General features: G+C 39.3%; 1 protein-coding gene and 1 pseudogene across 1 annotated transcript; one reads left to right on the forward strand and one right to left on the reverse strand.

The window, feature by feature from the left end:
* Positions 1-922: 922 nt before the first annotated feature.
* Positions 923-6,123, forward strand: LOC106585508 (rho-related GTP-binding protein RhoF-like; annotated as a pseudogene).
* LOC106585507 (calcium release-activated calcium channel protein 1) lies at positions 4,349-7,838 on the reverse strand. The gene is made up of 2 exons (XM_014171790.2): positions 7,530-7,838; positions 4,349-5,883 (listed from the first exon to the last, which is right to left on the reverse strand). Exons 1-2 carry the CDS (start codon positions 7,641-7,643, stop codon positions 5,329-5,331), a joined length of 669 nt encoding a protein of 222 aa, XP_014027265.1. The 5' UTR covers positions 7,644-7,838; the 3' UTR covers positions 4,349-5,328.
* Positions 7,839-9,882: the final 2,044 nt, after the last annotated feature.

A 9,882-nucleotide genomic window follows, 5' to 3' on the forward strand; every position in this document is an offset into this window, starting at 1 on the left:
GGAGGGGTACAGTCCGGAGGAGAGATGCTGGGTGCCGGTGGAGGACGTCTTGGACCCTTCGTTGCTGTGGGAGTTCCACCGTCTCCATCCGGATCGCCCTGCGCCTCGTCCTCTGGGTCGTCCCCGAGGTCGGTGTCGGTGCGCTGCTGGAGCCGCGCGTCAAGGGGGGGTACTGTCACGACTTCCGCCAAAGTCGGTCCCTCTCCTTGTTCGGGCGGCGTTCGGCGGTTGACGTCACCGGCCTTCTAGCCATCGCCGATCCACTTTTCATTTTCTATTTGTTTTGTCCTTGTCTTACACACCTGGTTTCAATTCCCCAATTACTTGTTCATTATTTAACCCTCTGTTCCCCCATGTTTGTTTGTGAGTGATTGTTTATTGTATATCGGTCCATTATTGTGTCCTTGGATTTATTTGACGTGTATTGTGATTATTGTTGAGTAAAATTGCGTACATTACTCATATCTGCTGTCCTGCGCCTGACTCATCTACACCAGCTACACACAGACGCATTACAAATGTAATATCCATATATGGCCAGCTATGTAATCTTTAACATTGATTTATCCTGCAATAGATGTCGTTCAATTGGTAGTACATTTTGGTCTTCTTCTAATGCTGGTTAAGGAGAAAGTAATCTAAAGTAACTGAATGCAATCAGATTACATTACTGAGTTTGGGTAATCCAAATGTTACATTACTGATAAAACATTTGGACAGGTAACTAGTAACTGTAACGGATTACATTTAGAAAGTAACCTACCCAACCCTGCTCCTGGATAAGGCATTGGTAATGTGCCCATTCATTAATAAATGGGTGGGGTGGGGCAGAGAAAAGGGGAGGCCCTACTTTTCTGTCGTGGGAGGGGTAAGTACTCAACCAAGAGGAGCGTCCTTAAAACCACTGGATATTCAGCCCAGGTATGTACAAGGTGACAATGGACAGTGCTATTCACACTATGTTAAGCCAGTTTTCTCACTCAGGGTTTGTTGTCATTTATTCTTATCTCAAGTGTCTGTGGCCGTTATCCAGATAACTAAATCTTCTTCAACAAGAGGAGGCTCTTTTGCCACATTTTCATCTAGCTTCTCAGAGAGAGGCATGCCACAGAACGTGTCAGGCGTGAGCAGTGGGCATACCAGGCGGCGAGAGGAGTTGAAGGTTGTGATAGTAGGTGATGGTGGATGTGGGAAAACCTCCCTCCTCATGGTTTACACAAAAAAATACTTTCCAGAGGTAAGACAATTGACAAAGCCAGCTCATCATCTGGCTGCTTCTCTTCTCTTTTTACACTTGCTTTGAGTGAAAAATGTCTATGTATTGTTATTCATTTTTCAGCACTATTCTTACTCTGCATGTAAGCAAATTATAGTGAGAAGTAATTGACTGTATGTGACAAAAATTATATTTATATATCCACAGAAAATGACGAAAAGAGCAAAGTTAATTTCAACCTTTTTAGCAATCATATCTGAAAAAAAATAGAGGACTTGAAATATAACTACATTTTTGTCTATACATTTCAGAAATATATTCCCTCTGTGTTTGAAAAATGTGTCGCCAAGGTGAGGTACAGAGGGGCTGAGTTTCGCCTGAACCTCTATGATACTGCAGGTAAGGTCTTGTATACCCATGCTTTTGAAAGCACCAGTGCACTTACACCTGGCTAAACAGGAATCCCAAGTCTTTGGTGGGCGTGTTGTGCTATTATTAAGTAGTCAAAGATATCTTAGAAATGCAATAACAAACACCCTCTGGTTGCTAAATAATCTTAATCATTTACAGGCCTAAGTGAAATTCAGGAGAGAGTTATACACATTTATATTTTAAAGAAAGATAGAGGTATAACAAATTTAGGAATAACAGATAAGGCTGCCATTGATTTAAGTAACCAACGTCTTAAGAGAGTGATTTTTTTCTATACGATTATTTTCATGGCAGACTAATAATGCACAGCCATCTGTTTCTGTGTATTTCTGTGTATTTCAGGTCAAGCGGACTATGACTGATTACGGCCTCTGTCCTATCCGAATGCCAACCTGGTGTTGATCTGCTATGATGTAATTTGCCCCTCAAGTTATGACAATGTCCTAATAAAGGTACTGCACTGTCTTCTCTTCATACTTTACTGCTTGTTTGTCTGTTTAAATCCCCAGAATGAGGAAGAAACCTTATTAACATACTTGCCATATAAAGTTATGACATTTACAACAGAATTAAAGTCGCTGAAGATGTCAGTGTCATATATGAATATGATATATATATATATATATATATATATATATATATATATATGATATGAAGATATGTCAGTATCAGAAATCTATTTGAATACTTGCTCAAGCAAGTATTTATCATGTTCATGGTGAATTATTTTTGCACAGTAGATGCAGTCACTCTCACAAGAATGCATGACGTAGAATGTTTATAATATCTAACTCTGTTTACATATATTTCAGTGGTATCCCGAGGTTCATCACTTCTGCCATGGCGTGCCTATTATCCTGGTAGGATGCAAAACAGATCTGCGGAAAGACAAGGCCTTGGCAAGGAAACTGTGGTCTTCAGGCCAGAACCCCATCACATACATCCAGGTAGATTTCATACATAGCCATACTGTATGTATGTATGTATGTATTAACTTATATACATTGAATGTACATTTGCCATGCCACTTACATAATAATAAGTAATTAGTATTGGGTTTATTGAAAATGCAATACAAGTGGTTGAATTAGGGTTGTGTGATTGGAATGGGAGACTTTGATCAGAAGTGTTTGAATAAAAACATTTTCAAAAGATCAAGAGCGTTGATGATATTATGTTTATGACAGTAATTACAAGGCGAATCCCCACATTTGTGAGTGGTAATCCAATTTCTGAATAACCCTTTTACATGGACTCAATTTATTTATCTGCCATTTTCTTTTTGACAACAGAACTAGTTCATGTCAGAGAGGGAACTTTTGTCATACAATATTTGTCTAATAAACAGCATGAGCGGGCGCACACCCAGAGAAAAGTATTTAGTGTAGAGGTGCTGACTAACAGAGAATAAAATGTAAGCTATAAAAACAAAGAGAGTCACAGACTCCATATATATAACCTCCCAGTTATTTATTGGGTAAAAAAACACCAATGTTTCAGCATCACTGTGCCTTCAGGGTTTTTTCTAAAAACACCAAACAGGAAGAGTCACCTCAGAGTAGTAGGACAAGGTTTATGTTTTTTTGGCCTCTCAATTAGGAATATCACAACTTTTTTAATAATCTGAGCAGGGTGAAGAGACCAAAAGGAAGATCAATGCTGAGCTCTACTTGGAGTGTTCAGCCAAATACAAAGAGAATGTGGAGGACGTATTCAGAGAGGCTACCAAACGAGCCCTTGCAGCAACAAGGAAATCCAGAAAGGCAAAGAGGAGGAACGGATTCTGTGCCCTTCTGTGACCCAAGAGATAATGCTATCCACCACCGTGAGCTCCTGAAACAGACAATACTCTAGCCCTACTCAGGGAAAACACAGATGATGACAGACTACTTCTCCCTACGAGTCCTCTTATAATATTGTTGCTGCATTTTACCCTTCTGCTAACCGACTTCCTTTGTTGTTCCTTCCTGCTAATTCTTGACATATTGTCAAAATGTGTTTCTTTAATAGAAATCAACAACGCCCTCAAGTTCTAGAACCACAAATGGGGACATTTGGTCTTAGAAAATGAAGGATGCATGAGGAAGAAGTTGAAGGTACCATTGTATAATAATTGAAGGTTCCATTGTATTTTTCATTTTGATGCATCCAAATCTTTTAATTTATACAAAAGAGAAGGTTGACTCAAACAGTAATTTACATAGTACATCTCATAGATGTAAAAAAAAAAAAAAACATTAATATGATTAAATGAAGCAACATAAATCTGGATTAGCTTGTAGAATTCATTCTTCGGTAAGCCTAGGGTTGTTATGCATAATAACAATTGCACATTGACTCCAGTCCTTCCAATGACAATGAATGTAATCAGATATGACATACAAAATATGTATAATGTATTTCATAAATGTTAATGATTGTCTAATAAAGAGGTTTTCTCAATCCAATTCACTTACCTTTGGGGAGACTCACCACATTGTAACAGATTTACAGTATACGACTATAAAACTATTCAACCTCTTGGATTTGGCAACAGACACAAGGCAGTATAGTCAGAGTAAACATAATTGCGTGGGGCTTAATAAGCCCTCAAACAGAACATCTTAAAAACATCAAATGGCATTTAAAGGGGATGTTTTAAAAAAAGGTGTCAACCATCATCCAATATACTGATGTATAAATAATAAAAACCGCAAATAATCATATGCCATTATTTTATTAAAGTAATATGTGCACTGGATCACATTCAAAGGTTGACGATAAAGATCTGAAGTTTTGCCTCCATTGAAATTAATTTAGAAGTAGCTACTTGTGACTTCACATAAACGCAAAACAATCAGTGCTTTACAGTATTGTTAAAGGATGTACATTATGTTGAGGACAATATTTCAGCCTAATATTTTCGCAACTACAGTATAAGAGTTCATCTATCATGTAACAACAGTATGAGTAGTGTGCTTAAAATGCATTAACTTATCAAAAAACCATCAGAGCATATCTTTAATTATCAATAATGTTGAGTTTAAAAAGATAAAATATAAATATTCCAAACCTGAGGGACAGATTAAGGTCACCTGACTAAAAAATATCTGAATTCTGCACTTCGCTTGCACCATAACTATTACAGCAGTTAATACATGTTATACTCTCCTGAGGAGTTTTACTTTCATGGAAATTGGCCGGTTATCGTTTGTAAATGAACAATTCTAGCTACTTCACAAAATGTTCATCCCACATTTTTGGTGTTCCCCAGCCGCCACAGACAAAATGTAGTTTAGTCATGTGTATGTGATATAAATACAAATATCATCTATGTAATGAAGATATCCAAGAATATTCAACTACAAATTTCACACTCACATTCAGCTATTCAGATGTGTTTCTGAAGACATAAGGAAGACAATAGACATGCAGCAAAGTAAAAACAAAAAGTATCTTGAGTCCAATCGAATGAACAATACAAAGCAAATTCTCCTGACCTCTCCACAACTATTTAAGAAAATAGAAAAAAGCCTAGAGCAGAGTCCAAATCCCAATACAAAACATCTGTAGAAATGATATATTACTATAAAAGTATCCTTTCTCAGGGTGCTCATGCAAATAGATTAATAAAATGCTTCATTATAGATTTCTTACAGCTGTCTAATGCTCTATTCTCTCTACTCATGTGTATGTTCCCGTTAGGGGAAGTGGACAGAGGAGGGCTGCAGACTGGTCGTCTCTGCCCTGTGGTCCAGCTGGTTCTGCAGCCGGGTGATATTGGACAGCTCCTCCAGCTCCTGAAACTGACGGTCAGTTTTGTGACTGACCAGAGAGCGGTAGAAGTGCACAGCGAAGACGATGAACACCAATCCAAATGGCACCATGATGGAGGTGGAGGCAATGGCTGCCGCCTCACCAGAACTGATGGTGCCATTATCAGTGGGGCGCCTGAGGGGCAGGAACTTGACCCAGCACAGCAGAACCACCTCGGTTAGGAAGAGCAGGGTACCGATAACAGTGGAGAAGGCCCAGGCCAGTTCAATATGGCGGTGCATGCGCTCATGGGGTGACTCGTTGACCGAGTTTAAGTTGTGAACGTTGCTGACCGCCTCCAGATTTGGCAGGATACAGGTGCTGATCATCAGGGCGAAGAGGTGCACTGCCACTAGGACAGTGGTGCAGGCGCTGAAGGCTATCAGCAGCCCTGGGGGATACACATGATCTGGCTCCAGCTGCACCTCTACCATAGCCACCTGAAATACAGAGAGGCATTTTAACACGAAACACTGACCGAGAAAGCAACGACCAGGATTTCATTCAGAGACAATTATCTATTTTATAGCTCAACCACTTCAAGTGACAATTCCATGTTTTTCTCTGTTGGTTGCACAGAAAGATGTAGCCTAACCCTGTAACCAGGTAACAACTGTACTGGGTCTAACTGTCTGTTGGGTGAGTGACTGTCAGATTAAATGTTATTGGCTTGTATGGTATAGTAGGATATTCTGCAGTTAATTTGTGGTAGGTTAAGGTTTAGATATGACTGACTCACTAATGGCATCCTTACTTTGCATCTGGCCTTGCATAGAGGTTTAAACATGCAGAGACATTTCAATGCATTCAACTATGCCCCATCCGTGGCCGTGGGGATGCAAATCTATGCGTTACAAATTGCAATGTATCCGGTTTCATACAGATTTTTTTTTAAATTGTATCGTTAAATCTGTCCACAGGTTATTTTCAATGAAAAGGTTGTGGTTTATCCAGCATTATAAACCAGGTAGTTTGGGTCCTGGATGATGAAACAACAACATTCCAGCCATGTGTAAATCAGAAAATATACCACAGGTATGAAGCAAAACTAGTTGTTTACTATTATATTTATGATGGTATCCTGTTTATAATAGCAATAGGCACCTCTGGGGTTTGTGGTTTACGGCCAATATGCCACTGTTAAGGGTTGTATCCAGGCACTCCGCTTCGCGGCGTACTTAAGAACAGCCCTTAACCGTGGTATATTGGCTATATACCACAACCCCTCGTGCCTTATTGCTTAAATATACCATGTCTCTTCTTAAGCATAACGCAACGCTGAGTATCTGGAAACAACACTTAGCCGTGGTATATTGGCCATATATCACAAACCCCCGAGGTGCCTTATTGCTATTATAAACTGGTTACCAACATAATTAGAGCAGTAAAAATAAATGTTTCATCATACCTGTTGTATACGGTCTGATATACCACGGCTGTTAGCCAATCAGCATTCAGCGCTCGAACCACCCAGTTTATAATGGCCATTATAAATCGGGTGGTTCAAGCCCTGAATGCTAAAAACGAGATCAAGTCATTCAGGTATAGAAAGATCCCGGAGTTTCCGACTTGGAATTCCGAGTTGGATGATCCATCAAATTTATTTTTCTTGAATGCACTGTAGTCTGAGATTTCCAAGTTCCCAGTTGATTTGAATGAGACATCATCCCTGAGCTCCGACTTCTCCCACATGCTGACCTCTGACTTCTACTAAGGGAATGACCTCGATAACATTTTCGGCAGATACGTTTAACAAAATATTATTTATAAAAAGCAATCTATTAATTATGGTTTTTGAACACTATAATTTGTTTACAGACATGATAGTTGTGAGCCCACTTTCAGTTAATGGTTGACACGGCTTGTTGGCCATTACATTAGCCAATCGGCGTTTCTCAACGAGTTCAAAGCACTTGAATTGGTATTTACAACTGGTAATTACTACCTTCCCACTCGGTTACGAACGCTACATTTTTAGATAGTCAAATAGGCCGGTAGGTGTCATGTGTCAAGAAATTGTGCGTCATATAACTCAATTTTGGCAAAGTTGCCAGAATCCTCTCCAATCTCTGAGTCCAGTACTCACCATCGCGAAACCCGACAGGAGAGCTGAAGTTCTGCTCGTAGCCTTCAGCTTTGCTCGACTCAAGTAAAGTTTTCTCCATGACAGAGCTTGCAAAGAGTGTTCGTTCAAACTCATTGCTGGCTACCGTTATAACTTTTCAAGCAGTCAACCTGTAGTTCTACACAAGATGCGGCCTCATGCGAATTGACATACAATTGAAATTCTAAACTAAAGGAAAAAAACGTTATTTCTATAAACGTTAACCTTCTGTTACTGTTGCCATAACTAATTCAGGAAACACAAGATATTATTTTACCCACAATCCAATGCTGTTTCTGTGTGCGGCGCAGTTTACTGCTTGCGGTAGTTGTAGTGCGCCTATGAACATTCCTGTAGATTTCATCGGTGGGGTTGTATGTCTAGATCTGTGGGTGCACTTTTGAATAGGTCACATCAACTTCGCCTAAAGAATGCAAACAACGTGTTCAATACCGTGGGATGATTATATTTAAATGTGTGTGTCCATAGCCTATAGAATTGCATAAATGCTACCATTCTTTTTCACTTGCATTTCAGCCATAAAATATTGACAATATTCTAGTACCAGAATACCATCAGTAATAATTCGATGCATCTTTGACATTGGACGTGTTGGTAAACTATCTCTATATGTGCTGTTGGATGGTCGCATTCATTAAGGCAAACTAGCACGTTTTTATGGATTAATTATGCAATTAAAGGATTTGATGGAAAACATGCTATTGAGCAGCCATCTTTGACTGACACCTAGTGGATGCCATAGGCTATTATGACAACTCAATGAAGCCCTGAGAATAAAGGCCTAGAAATCATTTTGTTGGCGAGTGCTTTTTATCAATTATTTTCATGTGTTTAACTTCTTTATTGGTCTCCCTTTTTAGCTATTTGGTTAACATTTTCTACGAGTACAATATGTTTTGCCCTTTTTATTGCTCTGATTTTATGTGCACTGGATCTCAATACTTGTCTCTTCCCTCACTCACAGGTGCTGCTGGCTTTGAGTATCTGCACTGTGAAACTTGTCATTGTTTTTGAGAGCAGTTTACTGCACTGACCAGGTATTAAAGACAAGGTAGGTGAAGACACAATCATGTACTATGTCCCTGATGTTAGAGAACATTTCACTGCATTTCACTGTCTACACTTGTTGTATTTGGCGCATGTGACAAATAACATTTGATTTGATTTTTGATTTGAACAAGGCCCAGCTCGGCATGTAGAACAATCTAATCACAACTGTTAATGCCAGTTGTGACCAGATTATACTGCCCCAAGAAAATCCCGTAAATCTTTCTTACCTAAACACACTCTTCAGAGGTTTGTAGAATTGTTGTCCAGTATAATGCACATTATACAGAGTATACAAAATATTAAGAACATCTTTTCTTTTTATTACATAGACTGACCAGGTGAAACTAAGTATCCGTTATTGAGGTCACTTGTTAAATCCACTTCAATCAGTGTAGATGAAGGGGGAGACAGGTTAAAGAAGGATTTTTAAGCCTTGATACATGGATTGTGTATGTGTGCCATTCAGAGGGTGAATGGGCAGGAAAAAAATGTATGCGCTTTTTGAACTGGGTATGGTGGTAGGTGCCAGGCACACCGGTTTGTGTCAAAAACTGCAACGCTGCTGTGTTTTTCCACGCTCAACAGTTTCCCGTGTGTATCAAGAATGGTCCATCCAGCCAACTTGACACAACTGTGGGAAGCATTGGAGTCAACATGGGCCAGCTTGTAGAGTCCATGCCCCAACAAATTAAGGGTGGGGGTGCGTGCAACGCAGTTTGAGGAACGCAATAAATAGAAACTAGTCAGTGTATTTTCTATTTAGTGGGGTACTTAGTATGATGGGGGGATTTTGGGAAGGAGTGTGCAGCTGACTCTTTGTCCATCATATTTTAATCTAACAATTGTATTAGAATATCCTACTGTGTAATCTGTTCATATGCATAGATGCAAGAATTTCACAAAATGTCAACAAGAATAAATGGGGTTATGGACATAATTAGATCAGACTTAAACAGTATAATGATGGTCATAATGACACTCTTGTTAAATTGGTAATACTTGTGCAGAAATTAGATGTAATTCTGACAATGAAAGCACTCAATAATGTCCTACATGTGTACTTTAGTTACTGGCAATTCATTATTTCTGCTTTGAACTACCAAGAAATCATGAGATGGGTACTTTGTCCTCTATCTGTAGACATTAAGGGCAGAGCAATCAAATCCAGAGCAGCTGATGGCTTCCTGTGTCTGTCGCAGGTTAGCATTTTTCTACATGAATCTTGTTCTGGAGGCAGCTCTGCAGAGTGGTCACTAGCTGGCAC

This window comes from Salmo salar, chromosome ssa24, assembly GCF_905237065.1.
Source record: "Salmo salar chromosome ssa24, Ssal_v3.1, whole genome shotgun sequence".
NCBI lineage: Eukaryota > Metazoa > Chordata > Actinopteri > Salmoniformes > Salmonidae > Salmo > Salmo salar.

Coding starts and splice junctions, on each gene's coding strand:
- LOC106585507 (XM_014171790.2), bottom strand. CDS start 7,643: ATGAGTTTGAACGAACACTCTTTGCAAGCTCTGTCATGGAGAAAACTT. Junction 5,884..7,529: donor TCCTGTCGGGTTTCGCGATG/GTGAGTACTGGA, acceptor TCTGTATTTCAG/GTGGCTATGGTAGAGGTGCA.